Source organism: Chelmon rostratus, chromosome 16, assembly GCF_017976325.1.
Source record: "Chelmon rostratus isolate fCheRos1 chromosome 16, fCheRos1.pri, whole genome shotgun sequence".
Taxonomy (NCBI): domain Eukaryota; kingdom Metazoa; phylum Chordata; class Actinopteri; order Chaetodontiformes; family Chaetodontidae; genus Chelmon; species Chelmon rostratus.
The window spans coordinates 12,761,170-12,787,581 of NC_055673.1; the positions used below are offsets into that span (position 1 = coordinate 12,761,170).

The following is a 26,412-nucleotide window of genomic DNA, read 5'->3' on the forward strand; positions in this document are numbered from 1 at the left end:
ACTTAAGTTCAAGTTTGAGGTACTTGTACTGTACTTTCCATTTTCTTCTCCTTTATATTAACAGCACAAGCTGTAACGCAGAGGGAAATGTTGCTCTCTTTACACGTCTACATTTCTTAGTATCATCATATGTTATGAATATGAATGTAGCATTAGTAATAATATTGATGAATACATTTTGCTGGTAATACTAATGTATTTGTGTAAAAAAAAAAAGTAATATTTTGGCAACTTTTTGTAAAGAAGTTTTTTTCACAGTAATTACTGAAGTGAAGGATGTGAATACTTCTTCCAATCCTGCAACTAACTTGTAAGTATATATGATCATGTGAGAGTCGGATGGACGCACATCTGCAAATGTTCAACAGCAGATCACATTGTCACAGTAGGCTTGATTGTGCACTGATGGTACATGTTGATTTAGAAGCCCCTGTTCATGATAAAAGTGTAAATTCTGAGCCACTTCCTCAGCTTTGTTTACTGCATTGTGCTTTTTTTTTTTTTTGCGTGTCACATTAATGAGCACTGCTAAATGTTACTCTCCAATCAAGCCCCAAAGAGTCGCTGATGTTTCACTGAACAGCGTCTCATCGTATCTCGCCTCCTCTGATCTCAGGCCACACTGTACCTGTGCCTCAGATGACTCAGCCGTGGCCGTTCCAAGAATGATCTGAACCTGCACACTAACTGTTGAAACAAGCATTTGCTTTTGGAAGGCGTGAATAAATATACCCTACAGGTTGCCTACCTCCTACCTACGGTATCTATTTTAAGGCTGGGGCTGTGTCTGGCCCACAGATGTTCAGTTTGAATCAATGATGTCATCTATCTCAAAGCCTGTTACTTTGCTTTCCTCTCATTTTCCTGGAAATTTGAATGTTTTTCTTTGAGATGACGCAGGCGGGGGCCAAAAGGATTCCAATTTACACTGCTATTCAACCATATGGAAAATTTCTTTTATTCCAGCCATCCTGGACATCTCATGTCTCTGCTCTGCTCGTGAAAATATCGCTAAAAACAACCTAAACTCTGTAACAGAGAAAGAGAGAGGGGGAGGGAAGGAGTGATAGATGAGACATGAGCACTTTGTCAAGGAGCAAGGTGCCCCAGGTCTGAACCCCTATTATTTACAGGCAGTCCTCTTATCCCTGTCAGAGAGCTGTCAGCCTCTGAGCTGATCTGAGCAGCGATTCCCTCTCTGCTGTGACCGAGACGACCCGACCCCTCCACAGCACAATGTACTCACTCTGTCTGCCGCTCTCTCTCTCTCTCTCCCACATCGATCCATCTCCATCCACCTCACTTTTCTTCACTTCACTTCACAGGAAAATCTGTTCAGTCCTGTTCTGCGCCATCTAAGATTTAGTGTCTTTTAACTATATTGGATTCTTTTGTTTCCTCAGTGATGTTGGGTTTTTAAATTATTATTGAATTCCTGAGGTAAATGATCCTTTTGTAGTGGTTTTTGTGATGTATGTGTGCAAACTTGGACCCCCCTGGGGCTAAATGCAGAAACTCTCATAAATCCTTTGTGTAGTGGAGAAAAAACAGCACCAGCTTTTAAATGTTATCCTATTCTGTGTTGTCTAAGGAGTTAATTAATCTTATTTGATTCCTTTTTCCATAGTCGACTGACTTCGTTAGTTATTCCCTGTGTATGCAGTATGAATTTGTGCTGTACTGCTAATACAGTATAATCTTAACTCAGCTTGCTTGTTTCCAGTTGAAGTAATAAGTCTATTTTTTCACTGACACACACCTGACTTCGTTTGAGTCATTTGTAACTGACATAGAGCTAATCTGGGCTCAAAACATTAGCGATATGGGCCGTGTTTCAGTTGCACAAGGTAGTGTGTGTGTGTGTGTGTGTGTGTGTGTGTGTGTGTGTGTGTGTGTGAGAGAGAGAGAGAGAGAGTGTGTGTGTGTGTTTGTGTGTGTGTGGGTGGGTGTGTGTGGGTGTGTGTGTCATTAGCACATCTGAGAATAACTTCTTTTCCTTCCGTGAGAATTGTCTAAGGTTGATGAGGTGGCACATCTTAAAAATGGGCTAAAACTGGTCAAATGTGTGTTTTTTACAAGCGGCCAAGATGAAAAACAAAAAAATGAAGTCAGACAGATGCCTAATTATCATATCATCAGTAACAAATCACTTTAAAGCTCATTTTGAGACAACCAGAAAAGAAAAAACCTTGAAAAAGATCAGTCTTGACACTCATTTATGGAGATTTCTTCTAAATCTTCATTCAACATTGAGAGATTTTCTGTGCATTACTCACTCTCTCAGTCTAACTCACTCCTCCTCTCTTTAACCCTCTAGCCCTCCTCTACTCGTCTGCCACGAACTGGCTCTCTCACACACCGAAGGCTTTGACATCCTCCACTGAAACAACACAGAGACCGGAAAGAAAAGTCTGAAACCACAGGTGGTATCATTCGCGCGCATGTCAGCATCTGTCCTCCATTTTCATGCCTGATACTACAGCGGTAGTTAGCGTAAAGTGTGTGGACCAACAGTGCGCATCATTAGCTGACGTCAGCCGAAGCCCCGCAGCGTGCCAACTCGTCTGTGTTCTTCGTGCGTCTGTTGTGGTACATTTGTCAAAAATATCTGGCGGTGAAAGCCAAGGCTGCTCTGCTCTCACATGGAGTGAATGTGGGGCTCAGTTTGTCAGCTGACTTGAATTCAGGGTGTTTTATGATTCAGTCGAAAGCTGAAGGTTGTTTAAGGGAAAGGATTAACAGAGCAGGAGCAGAAACAAAGAGCACGGGCGTGTGAATTCATTTATTGGCAGCAGCTTGACATAGAAGAGCTGTTTTGCCAGCCTTTCTGCTAAGATGAGCTGATCGCCTGCTATAGCTTTAGCTTTGTATTTAGTGTACAGAAATGACAGTGGCATCAGTCTTTTCATCTGGAAAATGTCAAACTATTCTTTTTCATCCTCTTCAGGCCTTGAAGATATCCCAGCATGCATTGGGCAAGGAGCTGGGAACACTGTAGACACGTTTTCGTCACCCATGTATTCATATTAATGGTGAGGTAAAGAGATCCACTTGATTTGTGTGAAGTTAAAAGCCTGGGTAGAAGCATGGGGTCAAACATGAACAGTGCTGATCACTGACCCACTGTGTCACCCTATATTAACACGTGCACCCGTGGTCTCTGTGGGTGCATCACATTCCTGTATGTGAGGCAGAATAAAACAGAGCACTGCCTGAGCGCTGTGCAGTATCAGTCCCATGGGAGTGAAGGAGCCAGGGAAGCACTCCAGGTACAAAAGTGTGATAGATGGCCTGATTACGGGAGCCGACCATCTATGACCCAAGTCTTGCATAGCTGGTCAAACTGAAAATCCCCTCATTAAAAACCCCTCAACTCGCAGAGGAGCCTTGAAGTCAAACCGTGTTTTGGAAATCTTCGAGCTTCAAAGTCAAGTGGAGTCGGTAATCCTCCTTAGAATGGGAGAACGAATTTACAACACCTTGAGGCGACCAAAAACTGCTGAGGTGATGCATGAAAAAAAAGTTCCTTCACAGCACACCACTGGTGTGGGAACATTTTCTGAACATCACATCACTGCCTTGCAGCCAGCGGCCTCATAATAGACTGTAAACTGTTTAAAACAGCAGTTTTCTCTTAGGCTTTAAGCTCCGGATCAGCTCAAGATCAGAACAATCAGTTTCTGCAAAAACACACTGTCTGTGTTTCCCGTTAAAGGGAGGTTTGAAAGTTAACTGAAGAGTTGGGATTGATAAAATAAGCTGAGATGACTAGAAAAGCTCTTAAATCAATAATAATTGAAACAAAACCAACAGTAAAATTTCCAAATTAGACAAGAACTGTGACATTTAAAAAGAATTAGTCTGACATTCTGGGAAATATAATCATTGGTTTTTTTTCCGCAGTAAACTCCGGCCATCAGTCAGTTGGCTTATCTTAGCTTAGCACAACAGCTAGCTGTTCGACACTGACAAAAAACTGTCTGTCTGCGCCTCTAAAGCGTAGTAATTAACATGTTTTATCTCCTTTATTCCAAGTGTAAACACAGGACATTGTGGTTTTACAGGGGGCTGTCCAGGAAGTGACTGTGCAACGCCAAAAACAGTCCATTTAAACCACAGTGTGTTGTTTTTATACTTTGGTTTTTGCACAAATTAAACAAATGAGACATAACATGTTAATTAGTGAGCTTTAGAGGTGCTGGTAGACAAACAGGCCAGTCTGCATGCTAAGCTAAGCTAAGTTAACCGGCTGATGGCTATAGCTTCAGATTTACCGCAAACACACAAGCACAGCAATCTTCTCTTCTAGCTCTTAGCAACAGAGAGTACTTGCATGTCTCCTCAAATCTCTCCTTTAAACGTGACTGACCTTCGTGAGCAATATGTAGGCCTTCATGCTTTAACTATATGAGCGGCTTGTTTGTTTGTGTGTATCTGTGTGTGTGTGTGTGTGTGTGTGTGTGACAGAAAGGGCATGGCAGGCTGTGCTCAGACCAGTCCAGTAATTATACCGTCTTTATATAGCTGTGGTCTGAGACTCATGGACTGAGGAAAACATCTGCCGGGCTCCAGAAGAAACCTACATGAACTCGAAGCAGTTTAACAGCGAGCGATCCCTCATGCAGCTCACTCGGCTACACGAAGAATCGCAGTTGTTAACACTCTTTGCCCCTTAACGCTGTGCGACTGATGGACATAAACCTGTAGCACTGTTGGCCAACAGCACACAGGTACAGCTCAAACAAAGCTCCAATAATGTCAGCCAGGTATTTAGTTAACTTTTGATTTGTTAGCTGAAGTGCTCTCAGCATGTTTTATATCAGCGAGGTAGGGTGTACAATACAAAATATATACTAATCATTGATGTATTATTCTTGCACAACTTTGCAAATGATCCTCCACCTTTCGTAACTTACAGAGATGTTTATATAAAGTACACGTTTCCATGCACGCCTGTGGTTTAGCTGTTAAGTGGAAAATGCTAACACATTATGCAAACATTTGTTAAAAAAGCCCCGCCACAAACAATTTTAGTTTTAGGGCCAGTGCTGTCGGCTCCACTAGGCTTTGTGTGAAAAGCGGTGTGTTACACACATAGTACACACTCAAGTACTGCATGTGCAAATGCACAGACACTGCCACACACACACACAAACACACACACACACACAGGGCTAAAAGCTGAACAATAATTTGCTTTTGATTAAAATGATTTATACCAAAGGCTTTTAACTTCTGTGATTATCCTCTCCCAGCAGCTTGTTTCCACTGGCTGACCCAGCAAGGCAAGATTTATAACTTTTGTGAGACATATTTGTCTGACATTTCCTTTTCCCATCAAAGACCTGCTTTAATGTCACCTCTTAAACTGTCTGCAGCTGCCCACCTAGACAATAACAGGGCGATCAGGGATGCACTGGTTGAATGAAATGGAAATAAGAAGTTTAGGGATGCAGTCTTGAGTCCAAGCTTTATTTGAAAAGTGTATTTTGTTGTGGTTTTTGTGTCAACTTTTGGTTCGCTTCTATCACATTTTAAGACTAAACTTGAACTTTTGGTCCTTTTTTCTTGATCATGCTCACACGGGGTGACCGAGGACTTTTAGAGACACATGGTTTGCCAACAAGGTGGAGTTTAAAGAAATATTTCAGTGTTGTGCTGAGTTTCATGTTACCAAACATTCACCATTTATGTAAATGTAGCTTTGGTGTTCAGGTAACCGTAGCCGTGTCCTGAGATTTAAGTCCAGGCTCAGACATGCCTCAAGTGAATGTATGGCACTGTGCCAGCACTACAAGCATTATACAGGTTTACAGTGTGTGTGTGTGTGTGTGTGTGGAGGGGGGGTATGTGTGGTAATGTCAGAAGATGTGCGAAAGGACGTCCGTGCCTGTGCGTATGTATGAACACGTGTGACTCGAACACCCGCTTCTCCAGAGGCTGCGGTTCACATCTCGTGAGTCAAGGGGCCTCCAGCGCACCACGCCTGCATCGAGCTTTCGTCCTGCTTTGTTCATTTGTTTAGCTTTTGGCAGGCGAGAGGTGACATGGAGACAAAGCGAGGGATTTAGGATGCTGCGAGATCCCGACTGCTCTCAAGATCACGGCTCTTCACAAAAGCTGTGTGTGGTTCAACAATAAGCAGCCCAGTGAGGCGTATACGTTTCAGCTCAGTATGGCTTTGACTGTAACTCAAACCAAACACTGGATCGGGGACGTTTTCGTGTAGCTTGTACGTTTCAAAAGCACAAACATGCGACTGTTTTTGGATACGTTTTGGTTATAAATGCCTGATTTGTTGAGGTCTTGGCATTTCTTGATTGCCCAAGTCCAGCCCACTGGAGGAATGCTTTGTCTCAGTGTGTTTATCCTGGCTGACCTGCTATCTCTGCAGACCTAGCCTCAGGATACGTGATTTTGAAAAGCTTACATTTGCAGCCAAGAAACAACACAAGGTGCTATCTGACTCTCTGTTCTCTGCAGACTTTTCAGCAGCTGTTTATCACAATCCCTCTGGATCCTGTGCATATCCAAATGACTGACAGAGCGAAATGACTTTGAAGCATTCTCAGGTTTAATGCCAGATCTCTTACACTGGCAGCTAATCCCCTCAGCATTCATGGAATCGGTCACTGACGCTTTTGCAGGTATTTGCTTTCATTCTGATATGATCAGGCCAATGGTTGGAAATGACAAATTCCAAAATAACCCGAGATTGGGTGGATTTAGCTGTAAAGCTACTGTGCGTTTCCTAATTTTTGACAGGGCTGAATTGCTGGAAGACGCAGCTGCACCATCAGTAGCACAACACAGTAGAAAATGGAAAAAAAGATTATAAGGCTGCCTTATCTGTTCCATCTGTTCAGAAATTCAAAAGGTTACAGGGAATCTTGGAGCCGTGGTGGCTGAACGGATTTTCTCAAAGTGAAGTGAGGCCGTTAACGGGATTTAGAGCTGAGCACACCTCTGGAGAGTCGCCACAGCAGAAAACCACACTTTTAAATGTCCGTCTGGTTTACGCAATCACAACTCCAAACCTACAGGGACCAGCTGAAAGTGAGACAGTGTGACAGGGTTCCTTTCATGCCTTGCTGCATCCTTACAGATGTAGGACTATATGCATAAGAGGACTACGAAGCTGTCAGCAATCATCCCAGATAGTTCCAGTACTTTTCCTTTGACCTTTCCTGCTCTGTGAACTTGGTAATGGAAGAGAATGAGGGCGAATTACACACTGGAATGAAACAACCTGTGCACATTGGACATCTCTCTCTCTATAGACCATGATGTATGTTCCTGTGCAGCAATTTAATAGCTAGACGCTAAGTATATTGTTGTGACCTGGGATCAGATTCTCCTCAGTGGGTGCCGACAGGTGAAGTATAGCCTCAAGTGTTTCCTGTTTTATCAGTAGAAATTGCTCCAGTCATGCACAAAGTCTTTGCTACCATAAACACCTCATAGTCTGTGCCAGTTTGACCTTATGAAACTTCAGTTCTGAGAACCAAAAAAAAGACTGAATTAGCTTTTGATGCGTCACCTCTGAGATTAAATAAACTACTGGAGTAAAAAGAAATCACAAACGCTCAAATGAAGGGGTGTGAGCGAGCACTGGTCAGTTTTGGCTCGATACCGTGAACACAAATGACAAGGTGAATTCCAAAGTTAAAAACATCAGGCAGGAATGTCAGGAACGAGGGAAATGACAGGAATCACGTTACATATTTTCAGTGACGGCTACATTAGTGGAATGAACGCCAGGAAGCATTTGCTCCCTTGCAGAAAACACAGATATGGAATATGGTTTTGCTTTATGATCATGTGTTAAATCAACTGTAAAAGATATTAAGCTTCAGTATTTTAATGAACAGATGAACGGCAAAACTATCCAGTTTTTTAAAGATGTCAGTCAGCAGAGTAAGTCAAAGGTCACCTGGAAAATAACGTCAGTGAGGGAGGCTGCTCCTTCCGTGAACTTGATGGCTGTTTCTCCCTGCACATTGAAGCTGCATTATGAGCCTCCACACAACAGATTTCATATTGTGGTCAAATCAGTTTTGTTCTTATACCTGCTGCATTCAGAAAAACTAGGTGCGTTGTGAAGGGTAACTGTGACTTTTGCTAAACAGCGCCCCCTATGGCCACAAGTAGCAATTACAGGATAACAGACAGTACTAAACCCTGGAGCAACGATGGCACAGTAGACCAGAGCCATGACATCCACAAACAACTCAGTCATGTTAGTTTCATAGCAATATCTATCAAGAGTTTGCTAGCATTAGCTGACATTAGCCTCCATACCAGACTAAGTAAGGGTATAGCAGCCAAACTCCTGAGTGTGTTATTGAACGAGGGTGTGTTTTATTACTTATGAATTCAGCTTTTCTTTGTAAGAGGAGGACTGTGTTATTCATTCTTTCAAAAGTTACACAAGTCTCAGTTTAAACACAGAAGGAAATGTGCTTCGACTGTCAAGTTATGCCTACAAACTCCACAAAAGCCATTTATTTCACACATAAAAGGACGTTTGAGTCTTACCAGCCGTGTGCCCAGGAACATAATCTGCATTTCAATCTGTTCTGGTTCACATCAAACACGTCAGAGTATGTGCTGAGCTTTTTCACTACAGGCCATGACAGGATCTATATATTCCGGTAAGCCAGCAAGCTTACATGGCCATGGCTGCACAGAAAAGTGGGCTGTAAATTTAAGAATAGTCGGCAATTAATTTTCACAGTTCCACAGTGGATTGTTTCTTAGAAAAGCAATAAAGCAAAGAATGATTTGCCTGGAGTGTCGGCAGGAGCTGAATGATTTGGAAAACCAGCTGGTGGAAAAATAAGTTCAGTGTTTCCTTTATTATGTAACAGATGCTTGGATCGGCTTTTCCTGAAAAGGTGCCATCATCAGTGAGACAGGCCCCAGCTACTATCAGTTTAGTGTGTTTGCGTCACATCTTCACTTTCACTGAGCTGAATGGTTAAAAAAATTTTGGATGACAGTTTTTTTTATTCAAGTAAACTAACTGAGCATTCTTACAAACAGCAGCCCCGAAATATATAAACCTTCTGTCAAATGTAGCCAGCTCATCGACGTCTACCTGACATTATCTGCAGGACTGTGAATTATTACATTCCATGCTGTTATACGTCACTCATTACATGTTTCCAGTGAGCAAACACATGCTTACGCCACAGCTGATGACAGCATTAAAGCCTTTATCAGGCCTGTCTCTGGGGCTTTTTTCGTGATTTACATGTATTAAAAACAGCAGTGTTCCTGTATGTTTGTAGGGGGGTGGGTGTACTTTCACAGGTGCACAGTGAAAACACGCATCATGAAAATAGCTCGCTGGCCTGTAATGACTGGGTAATAGTTGATGACGCAGCGCTAAACGGTAAACTCCCATCTGGAGCGCCGTACAGAGCGATTGCGTCCACTGATGCAGACTCTCATTATGGGCTTGGCAGGGCTGTCTGGCAAAGTAACCGATAGTTACCCTGCTCTGGATGTGAAGGCTGGCATTATCCCTGACGTGTGCGCGTGTAAGCGTGCACGTGGAGGTGGAGGTGGAAGGTGGGGCAGCCAGAATACACAGGTGGGCCTCATGCTATCACTGATAACAGCACTTGAGTGACACCATGGCATTAGGATGGCTGTCCCTCTTTGCAGAGCTCACCTTTGGGCATTCCGCTGCAGGGAGAAATGGCAGTTCAATGGCTCAATTAATGCAAGACTGCGCCTCATCCATTAATGGATGCACAATGTCAAATCTGTGCCGGAATAACTGTAGGCAACCTCACTGACTTTGAGAATTTAAGGGGCTCGATGATTTTACACATCAAAGTGAGTTTACTCGTCACGGGGGGTACTGCTCAGCCAGTGAAAACAGTCGTACGATTTCCCCCGCGGCTCGGGAGGGAGCTCTCTCAAGTCGAAGAAAATAACCCAGACAAAGTCACCAGGGTTTTCTCGGGCTGGGCTTGGGGAAATTCATAACAGAAAGGCTGGATGTGTGGAAGACTCCCTGAGCAACTGCTTTGTTAGAATTACAACAGAAGGGCGGCTGGTGTATCTGTTCTATTAACTTTTTCGCCTTTAGCGCTAGCATCGTGCCAGTCGCTTTTAACGTGAAATGCTGGGTTTGCATTAGCAGTAAAATGAATTAGACTCAAACAGCGCCATGGGAGAGCGAAGAGTTAACAGTGAGGCTAATACCAGTGAGTACAGTTACAGTAACATGCTGCACCGCTTCCTGTGAATCCCTCATGCATGGAAAGGCAACTTCAGGCGGACTCTGCCACAAACAATGAAAATGAGTTAATGACAGGCTATAAACACATGTGGCCACACAAGTGGCTATTGCTGAAAAAAGGTTGACCATAAATGGCATCAAAAGTGTGTTTGATTGTTTGATTTCAGAGCAGCATATGAATGAGAAGTGAGAGCGACATCACAGGGCTGCTTCTGTCTTATTCATTACTGCAGCTTTTCTTCATGTGAGCTGTTTTGCCAAGGGGGTGCAGCAACAGTTCTCTTAAGTGCCTCCACTTAACTAAGTGCCATCACATGGCCCAGTGGTGGATTTTTCTTAATGATGATCGCGGTTCACAGTAATGTCAGTGAAGTAACTCTTATGAGTAATATTTTCCGATGCACAGCTGAAAAAAAAGCCGTTAAGTCAGGTCTCGTTATTGTAGCAGACTGGAATGAATGTTTGGTCTGGAAAGGTTTTTCAAGTCTAGAAGTTGTTGTTGTTGATCCAATGAGGAACTGTGTTCTCGCTTCCCTGCCAGAAAAGACTAAACGGGAACGACTTCAACAAATGCAGCCCTGTGCTCTCTCGCCTCGCAGACCCTGCTGTAATGATGCAGCGGTTTGCAAGCACAGGCTCGGCTTTCTCAATGCAATCTCATCCAATTATGTTGCCATTAAAATCAGCAAAGTGATTCTGCTGAAGTGTGCTCGGGGGATGAAATGCCATGTTATTATAGTTATTCTAAATTGCTAAACAAGCAAATAGAAATATGCATGTCATCATCAGATTATACCTGAGGAATATTTGTGAAAGCTGGGAGGAATGCATGAATGGATGTGAGAAGCAGGGAGGGCTGATTACTTGTGCAGATGGTTCGGTGGATAAAGATGGTCCAGATGCCTGAATGACCCACATACAGTGACCACGTTACATTAATGATTACAGGCTAACTGGTGGATGATTTGGGGTCCTTTATGTAAAGTATTTTTGCTTCTAAGTGTTCCAAACCTACAAAGTCTGTGGATAAACCCACACCAGAAATCTGTAGAAACACACACGTGCACATGCAGCCGACACACGCCCCGTTCCTGTCAATCCTGTGGTTTCCAGTCCGGTGGGGTCAGCCTTGCTTCTGCATTTAGATACTGCTCATTACAGTGAGAGAACACAACGACCACACGACGGCTAACAACCGGTGTCCGAGCGTGTGGAATGCGTATTGTTTTTAGGCAAAGAGGAACCGTGGAAGGCTTTATTATAACAACGCTCACCTCTGGCTTCCACTCCCTGCCAGAGAGCCTTAAAGCCATACGAACGCTTCTTGATTTAGACTTGTAGAAAAAATAAATTATGATGGGAATTCCTAGCAGTCAGTAATTTTGTAATTTCAGACGGAGGGTGTGGAAGTCTCTCCTCCTTGAAATGTTCAAACGCTTCCAGTCTCCTGCACAGCAGCCACTGGCAACCGTGGCCAACGCCAGCCACAGACAGAGAGCGTCTGTCTTTAGAGCTCGCTGCCCGGAAAAAAGTGCTTCAAATCACTGTCCATCTCCAAAGATGGAGCCTAAATGGGCAGCGGGACATCAATCACGCAGACCGCTTTAGCAATTATCCACGAGAAGGAAGCCACTGACAGCTAAATATAAGCTTTAAAACCGGAAGAACACCTGCAAACACCTGCTGCGTTGCCTTTATGAGCATTTTATGAATAGGATTTTTTACAAGTGTCTTGACATGGACATGAATCTATAAAAAAAGTGTGAATTCATTGTGTGTGGCGGCTTAATGCCCATTTCCTCAACTGCACTAGCCTATAAAATGTTATTCTACAGTCTGACAGATAAACACTTTTCTAATCCAACTTTAGCACTAACTAACAGAGGCAGTTTAGAAGGGAAGGAGTCTTCATTGATTACCTTCACTACTTTCTCATCCCGATGTAACAAAGGGTGCATTGAGCTGGAGGTCGACGTGGACGGCCCCACAGGTCGAGTCTCACCTGTGTTATGTCTGCTGGTGACTCATTCATAGACCCACATGGAGGGAGTGAGAGGAGCCAGGACCTGAACAGAAAAACAAGGTTGAAAGAGCTGCGTAGTCCAGGAGCAAAATGTTCCCGAGTGAAGGAATCGACTTCAAGGCTTAAAACTTTGTCATGTCAAGTAGTTTTAAATCCTAAATACTTTTTTTCTTTACTGTGTCTTCTGCATATCTTTAAATTAATCTGTTTTATCTTTGGATCCCTTCATTTTTTTTAACATTTAACAGTGAAATTGATAACTTGATATTACTCGAGTATTTCTACATTTTGCTGCTCAATCTTTTCTACATTAATCGATAATTGCTAGTTATTTTTTTCTACTAACTTATGATGTATTGCTAAACTATAAAACTAAAGTTATTTGAATTAGCTCCACCTCGACAAAGCATAAGAGTGAAATTCTGGTAACACGTGAATGCACCACTAATAATCAATGCAATAATATCATTCAGTATTATATTAACTAAAATATCACATTGACGGGCGCCATTCTCTTGCATAAGGATCTTACTTTTCATACTTTCAGTACATCGTGCTGTGTATTTACTACTTCTACCCAAATACGGGAACAGAATTCATCATGAATGTAATTCATTCTAGCGCTGACTTTAAGATTTATAGTTATTCTTCACTTTGTTATGTAGTGCATTGGTAATACAGGAAATTGCATTGGTGTAGATTATCGGGAGCATCAAGTAAACTATTTAAGCAAAAACCATCTACATAGTTAACAAGTGAGAAACTGTGTTTTTTGTGCTTGTTTCTCTGTTCTGTAATGCAGCTGAAACAACCCTTTCACACGCGATCTTTGTCTCTAACATGTCCACCAACAAATGCAAGTAAAGCTTTGTGAAACTTCCGAAAAATCGAATCGAACTGGCCACAGGAAACGTTGCGAAACCTATTCTGCAGATGAAACTGAGCTCTTTACACTGTCACCGCACAAGCTACTTGTTGACCTTGTATTTATTTTCATCTAAAGCCGATGAAGACTTCCTTCCTTCTTTGCAGCCACAACAGTTTGAGTCTTGGCATTCGTCACCAGCTACCACCCACCAAGCCACGGCTGCTGCGCTTTTTCTACATCCAGCTGAGAAACTGTTCGGTTCAGCCTAAAATGCAGCTTAGACATAGTTCAGTTTAGACGTGACGTGACGTACAATTCCTGTGTACTTCCTCTAAGGAATATTTATGTCTCAGGACTTAGTCTCCTCCTCACACACATACAGCAGGAAGCCAGCAAAAGGAACTGCCAACTCACAGTTTTCTGCCACGACTTTAAAAACTCCACCGTGACGCAGATATGAAATAGATTTTACGCGACACCCTTATTTATCTAATTTTGAAACCCCCACAAGGTTTACAGATTTGTTCATTTGAACAATGAGGCTGTTCTCTTGCTGTCTCTGTTTTTTGTTTTCACTGCATCACCGTCCCGCGTTCAGAGAGGAAAGGTGGCAGAGGAAAGAGGCCTAATGGTCTGCAGCAGTCTAATCCAATTTTAATATGGAAAATACAGCAAAGTTGTCTTGAGAATAATAAAATGTGGCACAGAGGAGTATTCTTATGTAACCAGTGATCTGAGGCTTCAGATATACTCAATCTAGTAGGTTTTGTCAAAGTTATATTTATTAGCTTTGGCTTTAGCAACAAATAAATGCAAACATGTGATTTAAATATAAAAGCAAGATATTTGTCGAGGTGATATGAGAAATTATTGGGGATTGTAGAAATCCCTATCTTCAAGACAACTTAAAGGGAAAAAACATAGAGATGAGTGAGAGATAATGAAGGTCAGGGCGAGCAGGAGAGAGACAGGGAGTGAAAGGGTTTGTCATCCATGAGCGAAAAGGGAAAAAAGTCTGGATGAAAGCTGAAACAGGTTTTTTAATGACACGTGTGTAGCTCCAAAGAAAATCACCACACTCTCATTCCTCCTACACAGAACGCTGAACATCTGAAGACATAAATTTCATACAGACCGTGATGCACTCTCTCAGAGGCTACATCATCTGAAACGGGATGATTTATGGGTGTCTTAATTAGAAACTTCTGCAGTGTCATTCTGGGATACGTTCAGATACCAGACAAACACAGAGGCTAAAGATAACAGCGGCACACTTCCACTATGGATAGACCAAACAAGCTACTTGTCTGACTGAAAATAACTTAAAACAAGAGACAACAGTTCCGATAAGGTTTTTGGAATATTTCTATATCTAATCTTGTCATTTCTGACGGCCCGGAGGATAACTTACACTGCAGTGACAACATGAGAACAATGTGCTTATTATTAATTTTTAATTAATTATAGAGCAACGACTAATGATTATTTTCATTTTAGGGAATTTTGGGGAAAAACACTTATTCACTTTTGTGGTGAGAGTTAGATGATTCACATCACTGTGACGTCTGTGCAGTTAGCTTAGTTTAGCACAAAGCCTGGAAACAACAGTAGCTTCACGTAGGTAGAACCAGAAGGACGTTACTATCTTCCAGCAGCCAGGTGTGGGTAACGTCCTGCAGTCTCTGCTAGCCAGCAGAAATAGTCACATAACTCCCCGTAAAACAAGGCAATATTGTTTACCTTTATGGTTTTTATCAGAATCAAACTAAATGTGTTAATTTTAGAAGCTCTAGTTTGTGGATTTTGTTACAGTTACAGAGCCATGCTAGCTGTTTCCCCTTGTTTTCAGTCTTTGTGCTAAGCTAACTGTCTGTAGCTTAGTATTTAGTGCAGAGAAGTGGTACAAATCTTTATATAACTCTTGACAAGAAAGTGAAGTAAGTGCATTTACCTGAATGTTAATCCTTTCCTCTAATTGTTTAGTCCATAAAATGTGAGAAAATAGAGAACAATGGATGTTACAATTCCCCAAAGCCCACAGTGACGTCTTCTGATATCTAATTTACTATCATACAAGAAAAAGACATCAAATCATAAAATCTTTACAACTGAGGATATTTTTCCATGTTAAATGATTCAAATGACTCATCAATTATCAAAATAGGAGCAAATTCCGTCAATCGACAATTTTTTTCCCCTCTGCTCTGAAATCCTTTCCACATATTCCATAAGAAGACAAACGTTAGCATGTAGCAAGTTATTGGACTGTTCTAAAATTAGGACGTTCTCTACTGGAGCATTACAGACAAAACATGTTGACCTACTTCACAGTCTAAAAACATCTGCATTAATTATAAGTGTTAACCAAAAAAACAGCCTATATCGGTGCTTTCAGTTACTCTAAATAAGCACATCAAGAGCACTGAGTGTTCTCTCCTCTTTCATGTGTTTTCTGTGTCTCAACAGCACTTTTGCAGGCCCTCTTCCTCATTGCATTACAGGAAGTGAGTCTGATGTGTGATGCAGGGCTGTCGCCACAGTCTCCGGGATGTCATTGCTGTAGACTCTTGCGAGCATGGTACTTCTTTAGCACCGGGTACCGCCGCCGCAACCATGCCGCGCTTGGGCCGTCATCTCCCTCTGCACAGTTGATGCCATCACAGCAGGCGAAGCTGCAAGTCCTACAGGTACCCGTCTACATTTCACCACACCAGCTGCTTCTGCTACGCACCACTCATTGCTTCTGTACCGAAGAAGCTGTTGTTGCTCCATACCGGTCAACTGAGCACAGTGTGTCACAACACATGGGTCAGACATGTTGAAATGAATGTACTTTTGATTCATCGTACTGTAAGTGATGTAATGTGACTGAAATCTGGGAACAGGATTTTGCAATGTTTGAATTGAATATCATTAATCAGTTAGCTGTGCACACAGTGCAAGGTGCTGCAATGGAAAGTTGAGTCTGATTGCATCTAGCCTCAGCTTCCCCATTTCTGCAAAGAGCCTCTCAGTTGATGTTCGGTGGTCAGCTTATAGGAAGTTACAGACTTCAAGGTGCAGTGGCAGAGAGAAGCTCAGTGGTATGAAGTAGTAAAAAAGTAAAGTACATGAGTGGAAAATTGGAGACATTCACAGAGTCTCTCTGCCCTGACTTCAGGCTGGAGGATGGGGAATATGATGCGAGGTGTGAGCGCCAAAGACAAGGACAACACGGATAACTGTGACAGCTCTCCGAAGGGTAAGATTTTTAAAATAACTTTCGGAATTACAGTTTTCATTAGGAGAGCGCAAACAGAAAGCTTTTTCAGCTGCAGTCAGTAGCAGCAGTCACGCACTTTGTACATTAAAAAGTGGGATTTTTCCAATATCGGTGGACACTGACCTCTTGTTTGCTAAAAATTATTTGTTTGTATGTTGAAATATGCACAGCTACGTTAACAGTTAAGTGGTATCAGAGGCATCTTGATATAGATACGTTCCAAAAATAGCGAAGTGAATTTGCAATCATTTCTAAGGTTTGGACATCTTAAGGCTTTTCCAAAACACGACGTCTGTGTATCAGCATTTGTCTGTTTGTAAATGGTGTTAATATTGTTCCTGGCAGGTTTGGAAGACGACGTGGTGGTGGTGCTTCAAGACTACCCGTCTGCTGAGATCAGCAAGCCCATCTACAGGATAGGGGAGAAGCTCAGAGTTGTCGCTCAGTACGAGCTTTTTTTTTTTTTTTTTTTGCATTCTTTATTAAAGCAAGCCAGTTTTCAGATCCAGGCGCACATTTGGTAGACAGAAGCTCTCAAGTAACTATGAGGAAATAAAGTCTGGCAAAAAAAGAGAGGGCCATTATAAATTGATGTCCTGAGTTTGCAGTATAGAGAAGTGCTCACACAAAAAGGTCAGTGGTTGATTCCTCTTTGCCTGTTTGTGGTGATCAGGGAGGCCTACTGGTGGAGAGTCCGCTCTATCCAAACAGGAAAGGAGAACTACATACCGAACAGTCATGTGGCTAAAGTGTACCATGGGTAAGTAGAATTATACTGGTGCTGTTCTCTGGTGTTGGCCTCCTTGGTCCAAAAAATCCAATCCAATCCAATCCAATTCCAAGATATCAGCCATGTGTTGTATGTTACAGCTGTGTGTGTCGATTCCAGGGTTTCACTGCTGTATGTTTGTGTTTTTTTGTTGTTGTTTTGTCAGTTGGCTGTTTGAGGGGGTGGCGAGGCAGAAGGCGGAGGAGCTGCTTTGTCTACCTGGGAACAGAGTGGGCTCCTTCCTGGTGCGCGAGAGTGCCAAGGAGAGAGGTGAGCACGTCTGCACAACAATACAAAACAAGCTCAAAGGATCGTTTCACAAAGCTGATACAGGTCTCCTGTCTGTGCAGGAAAAATCAAGCTAAAGCCAGCAGGCAGTTAGCTTATCTTAGCACAAAAAAGACTGAATACAGTGGGAGACAGCCAGCCAGGTTTCGTCCAAAGACAACAAAATCCACCTCCCAGCACCTCTTAAGCTCACAAATTAACACGTCGTATGATCACGTTATGTCACATCGTCTGTTTAATCTGACTATTTCCTGGCCGGGAACACTGACTCCTGGAGTAAGTGGCACATAACTCCTCATGAAAACCACAATTTGTCCCTTTTTTTTTTTTTTACACGTCAGAGGTGCTGCTAAGATGTTTTTTTTACCTTGGGGCTGAGCTGGGCTAGCTGTTTCCCCCGTTTTCCAGTCTTTATGCTAAGCTAAGTAAGTATGTAACTGGCTGACACCTTTAATGGACAGATATGAGAGTGGTTTGTAAAGTGAATAAGCGTTCTCAGACTGTTTCTCTAAGGATGTGTATTATGGCAATTGTGAGTGGATTCTCCCGGACAGATTCTGTGTAAACATATTTTGATTTGAAACTTTTCTTTCCTCATAATGCAAAAATGCAGTGAGTAAGCATGCAAGGAAGTGGACATTACCGCTTAGGATTGACCTAACGTTCCTTCTGCTTTTACATTTAAAAAAAAAAATTGATATGAGTAGCTCAGCTAATGGTGTTCTTGCAAAATTACAGCAACCTTATGTGCTTGTTCTCTACAACAGAGCAGCTGATGTGATTGAAACTGCAATGTTAAGTCTTTGATGTGTGTGTGTCGTACCCTCAGGTGTGTATTCGCTCTCCGTGAAGCACATGATCATAAAGCACTATCGCATCTTCAGACTAGACAACAGCTGGTACTACATCTCCCCTCGCCTCACGTTCCAGTGCCTTGAAGATATGATCAACCACTACTCTGGTGTGTAGACTCACAAAAACAAAAACATCACATTCTCTGGAGAGGAAGTCATGCACCAGTGTCCCAACTCTGTCCCTTCGCATGCATTCATTCACTTTTTTCTGCATTCTTTCTGCAACTCAACTCATTTCAGATGTGATAAATTCACAGAAAATAAGCATGTGGCTCTCGGACATTTCATGTTGAGTCATTCGGAGGCACACGTGGTTTTGCGTGTTTCACTTGGTTTTCGGACGAAACTCATGCAAAGTCACAACATCGCATGTGAAATGTTTTAGCTCTCAGGCAAAAATTATCGCATTTCACAAGTGCTATTGTCGTCAGCGAGAGACGCAACAGCAGAAGTGCGCAGGTCAAAGAACAAAAAGGAAACAAGGATCACGACATGCAGAGCCATACGCACGCACACAAACCGGCATGCTGAAAATAATCTATCATGTTCTTAATATAGACCCGTTTCTTATCACTGGTCGACTCTTTGTGTGTTTCCTGCTCTGACAGAACATTTTTGAAACAAAACAGGAAATGAGATGCAATATGTGTGCTTGATAATGACCACTGGTGCATACGCAGTGCGCAGTGTTAGTGCCACTTGCTGTAATAGTGCAGTTATTCTGGGCCGGTAAGGATTCCCAAACCACCCCACACAAGCCTGGCTTGTGTGTTTGCCTGAGCAGTCGAGTGTGAGAGCCGTGGTTAATGCAAATTAGGCATGATTCGTTCTGTGTTTCTTTATAAGCTTGTGAGCCCTTGTATTTTCAGACTTTGCAGATGGCCTGTGTTGTGTGCTAACCTCCCCCTGTCTGTCGAGCACGACCCCGCCGTCAGATGCAGCCTCTGTAGTTCCACCTGTAGTCATGAGACGCAACTTTGACTGGAAGAAAGTGGACAGGTAAAGTAAAGGCTCGGTGGTGAAATGCAAGAGCTTTGATCTGTCATGCATGACCGTGCGTAATGATTGTGGCAGGTGGTAGCTTATGTGGTGCCATCTGATGTCCAAATAGCAAAGATTAAGTGTAAGCATATAGATTAGAGCTGCAAATAATTTTTTGGTGTATGAAATGTTTTAAAACAGCAAAAAATCCATCATAATTTCCCAAAGCTCAACATGATTTCTTCAAATTGCAATAGCAAATCCTCAAACTGGAAGCAGATATGCATTTAAGCAAATATCAAAATAGTTCCAACACTGATACCAACACTTATGTTTTAACAGGAGACAGCTGGTCAGCACAGAGAGCTGCAGTGACAACATGGTGAGCTATGGAGTCAGGAACAGCATCGCTGCCTACCTGTCCTTCTCTGGGAATCAAAGCCCTGCACAGATGGGAGCGGACAGCAGGAAGAAGAAGAGCAAATCTGTTTATGCGCTTCCTGACAGCAGCCTTGCAAACATTGACTATGATGATGACTTCTAGTGAAGCACAGGGATCCAAAAGACTGGAATACCTCCAAGTGGAGGTCAGTAGGGTGCATCCTTCTCTCAAATCCAGCACATTCCTACTGTCGGCAGTGGGCAGCACTGAGCCGGCGTTTGTGTTCAGCATCCCAAACCAAAGTGTGCTATAGCTTCTAATGTGAGCACTTTGACATACTTTAACAACAATGCAAATTGCATGACCAGTTACAAGTTGACTCAGCTGATAAGACGGGACTACACAGAGTGGAAGTGGACAATGGTGCAATTGAACTGTGATGTGTGTTCTGCGCATGAGCCGCAAAAACACGCAGCCCAGCGTGACAATAGTGAAAAGGAGACTTGAATGCTATGGGTATAGTCAGGTAATAATAATGAGCATTATTGGCTTTCAAACTATTTTCTGTGTGTTGTTAATAAATGTAATATAGTAAAATATATTTTGAAACAACTTAACTACGCACTCAATGATTTTTTTTTCTCACTCTACTTTTTGCTCTGTTTTGGTCTCCACCAGCTCCTGAGGGAGATATTTGGCTCTTTAGCTGCTAAATGCTGCGTTCACCAGCTAATCAGTACATGTGTCTGTCAGCCATTTGGTGCTGGGAAGGTAGTGCACAGGGTTTATCAGAGCCTTTTCTTTAAAAACAGCTCCCTGCTGACAGTGTGTCTATGAATGACCTCTTTCATGTTTCATTTGATCGATTGCTTATACAGAAATATTGATTAGAGCAGTTTAACTCTTAAGTAGTTTACGTTGAGGAAGTAGAGAAAGTAATAGTACATTGTGTTTAATTCGGTCATACATTTTTTTGATAAAAGTACTGAAGCTGTTGTCCAAAAAGGGGCAAATAAAGTCCCACAAGATCTCCAAATCTGAATCAGCGGTCACAATCTAGAATTGCTAAGTCTGTCTGTGCGATTTGTCATCTTGTGCGATGGCATGTCAGTAATTTTAAGCATTTGAGAGCCGTTTATGTTCTTTGAACAGACTCCAGGGTTAAAGGCTGCAGTGATGGGCAGAAGTTCTGAGAGTCTCTAACTTCAAATTTCCTCACAAACATCCGGCCAAACTGTTGATATTTATTGAACTTCCTCTGTTGAGCTGTGGCTATTGTTGCCAGTGAGACAGTCCCACTAATTTCACATGTTTACCATATGACTGTCAGGCCGGGACTCAGATCAGGACTCAGATGCAGAGTATTGAACACACAGATCTTTATTGAGAATAAGCACTCAAGGTCCACTTCAACGAGTGTCAAAGGAATAGGCTATATAATTATCCTAGGCCTATGGCTATAACTATGACTATCAAAATAATAACAGAATACGCTCACTAAGAGGATAAACAAGAACACTAAGAAATGAAAATTCACTAGAAACAGAAAACGCTCACTGAGAGGATAATCTAGATATCACTAAATACTAAAAAGACAATGAACAGAAAACGCTCCAAAGGGAGGAAAACACAATGGACTATGATGGCTAGGAAAACGAGGCTGAATAAGAAAAACTATGAAATCAAAAGTACTATCCTAAATACGAAATAACAGGTATATCTATGCTAAAAAGGAAACAACAGAAAATCACTCATGCTAGAGGAAAACAATTCGGCTACGGAATAAACTGTGAAAACAAACCAAAAACTAAGATATCAAACTTACAAACAAAAGACACTCACGAGGAGGAAACAGGAGTTACTAACAAACGAGATCTATGGCTGTGACAAGGACGGACAGGGAAGACAGGCTCGGGTGAATCGCCGACAGACAAAGACACACTGGCACAAGACAAGGGAGACGCAGACTATTTAACACATGGAGGGTAATCAGGAACAGGTGGAAACAATGGGTAATCAGGGCGGACGCACAGGACACACGAGGGAGGGCAGGTGCTCTGAAACAAGAGGAGAGTTAGACCTTCAAAATAAAACAGGAAAAGACAAGACAAAACCCCAATGACAAGACAGACCTCACCGCGGTGTGACAATGACGGGCCCGACGAAGCCATTTCATAAGACGATCCCAGCATATCTTTAACAAAGGTGCGCAAACAGTAAATATTCATCACCACTGCAGGACTATTAGTGCAGGAAAAACCTGACTCCCTCTAACATTTTTATATTTGTGCTTGAGCAACTTCCTCTTCTGTTTTTCACAGCTTGACCTAAACATTTTTAACCACTGACCCCAAAAAGCAGACTGTATGTGAAAACATGCGCTTCAGGCTGAAAAAAGAGAGCAGTGTGAATCATTACCTTTGGCTTTCTGCTCCTTGCTGGTGCATTTGAGTCAGAAAGTAAAGAGTGATAAATATGTCCAAGAATGTGAAAGGAAGTACAGCAGAGACGGACAGCGAGAGGGGAAGCTGAAGGTAACGACTGCATGTTAGGCCTCATATTGTTGAAACAAGGGAGGTTTCTTTATAGTTTAAAACACTGGTATTAGTCTAAACAACCTGTCACTTTTTCCTCTCCACCAGTTACCACTGGTGCATGTTAAACTTCACGGCTGCTGCATTCACTTGCCTGGGAAAACATACGGAAAAAAGTTATGCTCTAAGAGCAGTTTCAGGAAGTTGATGCACGTCCCCGAAGCTGGTGGCAACTCTGCCAATCTAATTTACTAGATTTCATTAAACTCCTGAGCCAACTGCATGTGACTAGCGAAGACAAGGTCAAGGCTTTCTTCTCAGTTAAAGAGCAGGATCAAATACTTGTGCTTCTGGTTTTAAGGTCTCGTAAAATACCTGCAAGTAACCAGTCGGGGGAGAAGGCGAGCAACGTGTGTGTCTGTGTTAAGTGGAACAATCAGTGATGCAGACGCACACACATCTGGTGGCCTACTGGCACACCACGCAGAGACTGCTGTCCAGTCAGCATTACTCACGCCTCACGTCAGGCTGCGCCTCCAGACCATGAGGAACCAGTCTAGAGAAGACTGGAGACCAAACCGGTGGAAGGTCGTGCTCTGAGGAAACTCGCTGTTGATTAATGATGATGTGGTGTGATTAAATGACAGTTGTAGTGAGACAAGAGTGCGTGACAGACTGAAGTTCAAGAGTTCAACCCTGAATCAGAATAAAGGCCGAGTCAGGTTTAATCAAAGGCCATATATATTCAAAAAACTCTCCCTCCGACCCCTCTATTCATCCATATTCACACCGGTTAACATTCAACAAAAACAGCTCTTCCCCGAAGGCATGCGAGAATTTACCGGAATACCAATGCAGATAAGAAAGACAATACTCCTTCGCCCTGCCAATCATCACACGTTTGTGTGTGTACATGGTGAAAACAGAGGCTCTCGGTGGGATGAAGAGAGGAAGAATTACAGCTGAAAACAGCAGACACCCGCGCAGCGCATGTCTTACGAGAAATCCCCGGGTTCAACATGACTTTATAATGAGTCAGGGACAATAAGTCGAGTCCCTTCTCCATCTGAATCCTGTTTGATGTTACAGTGGATGGAAGCACCAAGGAAAACACGCCAACAACACACTCTGGATTTTGACTTTTTTTTCTCCCCCTCAACAAAAACAAGAAGAGGAAGGAGAGTCGAGGAGGCCCATCCATGTCTCCGTCTCTAGGAATGGGATCAAGGCGTGGAGAGAAAAAGGGGGCTAAGTGAAGGAGATTCCTCTTCCTCCAGCCTGTTTTCTGTTAATCAGGTTCGTCTAATCTCGCCACATCCTCCCCTGGCCTCTACCCCGGAGCCCAGCTGTCCAAACCTCTGACTTCACCACTCGTGCATGGGATGCTCGCTGCTGAGCCACAAAAAATCCAGAGAAAATATTTGCTTTGCTCAATCAGAAACGCTTTCTGTGCTTTCCTCCTTGTTAATTCCATAACCCGCTCCGTTCTGCTGCCTCCATCACGTCAAACTGCGGCTGATTCTTGAAGTGGAGATCAACTTGAAGAGCAGATTTGTTTTGCAGGGTTTCCATGCGTAAAATCAGATATAAAATCTGTATTTGTTTTTCTCATTGTGGAATATATAGGTTGGGTGTTCACTTCCTGTCCAAAAAAACCCTCACACTATGAGCCGCTGTTACTTTCATCTTAATTTGACACACAAAAAAATGATGTTCCACTCTAACTTTAACTCTGACCACTTCCTCCAGGTGCGCAGAATAGAAATGAGACTAGATCTGTATCTCACTCTAACACAGAGATGGACACAAATATAGCAGCTGCAGATCGAAAGATAAGGAAGACATTTTAGTGAGAAGCGGAGAACTCGAGTCCCTCTCCAAAGCTGAAGAGGAGGTCGTTCGGCTCTGGTCCCACTTGGCGACACCTGAACTTGCTCAGTTGTCCTTCTGGATCCACATTCTTCACATTTATCTTCATGTAAGAGAAATGTTGTCACTGTAATCTGTACACACTGTGTTGGTCTGTTCTGCATGTATGTCTATCACAGCACCTTCCTCTGTGGCTCTTCCTGAGGTTTCTGGGTTTATAAGGGGGGATTTTTCCCTCGTCTGAAGAAGATGTCATAATCTGTACAGACTGCAAAGCTCCCTGATGCAAATTGTGATTTTGGTCGTAACATTTGCGTTGACTTGATAAATGAACTGACGCAGGGCGAGACTGCTTCTGACCACTTTCACCAAACCTGTGAAATAACCTCTTCTTAAGAGCGCCGAAGTGCAGTGTTTGCTTGAGAAGCAGCACATGAGAACATGTCCTTCAGAACAAGGACCTCAGCCAATACACACACACACATCCAAGGCAGTCCAGAGAGCTGCGGGAAAACAAACAAAAACCAAACTCTACACAAAAAAAAAAGCTCCAAATGTCCTCGTCTTTGCCAGGGAATGAAGCGTTCCGTGACCTGCCAGGAATCTGTGCTCTCATTCCTTAAAGCGTTTCTCATATGTAACCCTGCCGAGTGAGGCAGTGCCGTTCATTGTGATATAAAATAAAAGCTCAAAGGAAAAGAGAGTGACATCTTACAAAAGTGTCACATTAGTAGGCGGTGCTGTGCTTTCGTTGGCAGGTTACTGTGGAGTGGACAGGTTTGCACAGCAACCTTTCTAATCTCCGCACAAGGAAACTTTTACTTTGCTTGCAACAGCTGCTTTATTAGCTGGACTTGAGTGCCCTTTTTAATAGTTAGGTGTGCCTGGTATTTTCCAATGAGAGCAAACTACAACTCCACAGTAAAGCTGAACAATACGGGAACATTTCAGCACCTTGGTGAACTGCTGGGAAGCCTGTTTGCATGAGCTGGCAGGGGTATTTTTGAAGCAAACAAGCGTTCGGATCTGGAACGCTTCAGTCTGGGAGAGACATACTTTGCCACGTGGCTTCCTACAAATAATGAACACAAGCACTGTGCAGGCACTTTCTAATTAGAAATGCAATTGTTGGTAAACTTACATAAGCACAGTTGGTGACTTAATATATATGCGTGTATCCCTTTCAGTGTCTCATAAAAAGGCCTTGTTAAATTTTACTGCTTTGGCAAGAGCGAGCATGTGGTAAGGATCCAAAGCTGAAACCTCTTAATACCTGTAAATTATTCCTCGTGTGTGCATGTGGATTCAGAGTCTTACCTTGCAGTGCACATTTTCTTTCCATTGCCCTCAGCTCCCGTTGAACCCCATTTGTCTCCTGGAGGATGACAAGCGGGATGACAGCTTTGAACAAATCAGCGTCAGGAATGAGTCGAAGACAGAGGGATGAAAGAGGGAAGGAGGGCAATAAAGATGGATAGCACCAGGTCAAACTGCGGGTAAAAGATTGATGTATCATGATACGACAGAAATAATATGTGATTGATGGAGCCAGATCTGCTGGTGACTCAAACTTGTGATTCCTCAGAGTGATACGGATTGTCTTTACAAAATGCAAGATGAAAGCAGAGTTTCCCAAGATGACAGAGAGACTGGCTGAATTGAAACAAACCAGTTTAGACCACTTCCTCTTGTTTTCACGCTTCAGAGGTCAAAGTGAACTGACATCACCGCAGGGTGAGAACCTTGACTCTCTCAAATGACGACTTTGATGGAACCAAAAGAGACTTGTCTGGCCACCGTGCGTTATTATCTTCTAATGCATCTGGGCTCTGAGAGGGGAGATGTCTGCTGCCAGGACACGTAGCCCCTCTCTCTCACACACGTACTGTGGACACACAGTCAGATTCAAAATACTGATATCTTTTTTTATCTTTTATCAGAAGCGGACGTGTACTTTACTGGCTCTGGTCACGCTCTCTGTCAGTCGATAAACGTTCTATCTTTACAGAGCAGTTTGGCCTTAACTCTAACAGATACGAGAGTGGTATCTTCTCTTCTAACTCTCCGTCATGAGAGAGGAAGAGCACATTCCCCAAAATTCTAAACTATTCCTTCATGTGTGGCATCTCCACTTGCCACAAGTTTGACTCCAAAACAGCTGGGACGCTGGTGTTAAATATGTAAAAAAAGTGAATGCGATCATGTTAACTGGCAGCGGCTTTATGAAGTGTTCCTGAGACCATGTAGTATCATCCTTTATACAATCATGTGTTCACAAAGTGGTGAACTCACTCCATCCTTGCTTGTGAACGACTGAGTCTTTCCAG

The 26,412-nt window shown here is 42.8% G+C and overlaps 1 protein-coding gene across 2 annotated transcripts; it reads left to right on the forward strand.

Annotated features, from left to right (window-relative positions):
- Window positions 1-15,677: 15,677 nt before the first annotated feature.
- Window positions 15,678-20,294, forward strand: sla1a (Src like adaptor 1a). Of its 2 annotated transcripts, XM_041955417.1 has the most exons (8): window positions 15,678-15,833; window positions 16,307-16,387; window positions 16,754-16,853; window positions 17,082-17,168; window positions 17,344-17,447; window positions 18,295-18,426; window positions 19,189-19,318; window positions 19,643-20,294. In XM_041955417.1, the coding sequence occupies exons 2-8, from the start codon at window positions 16,315-16,317 to the stop codon at window positions 19,842-19,844; spliced, it is 828 nt and encodes a 275-aa protein (XP_041811351.1). In that variant the 5' UTR covers window positions 15,678-15,833; window positions 16,307-16,314; the 3' UTR covers window positions 19,845-20,294. The 2 variants fall into 2 exon arrangements, with proteins under 2 accessions (XP_041811351.1, XP_041811352.1); XM_041955418.1 differs by lacking the exon at window positions 15,678-15,833 and having other exon boundaries at window positions 16,185-16,387.
- Window positions 20,295-26,412: the final 6,118 nt, after the last annotated feature.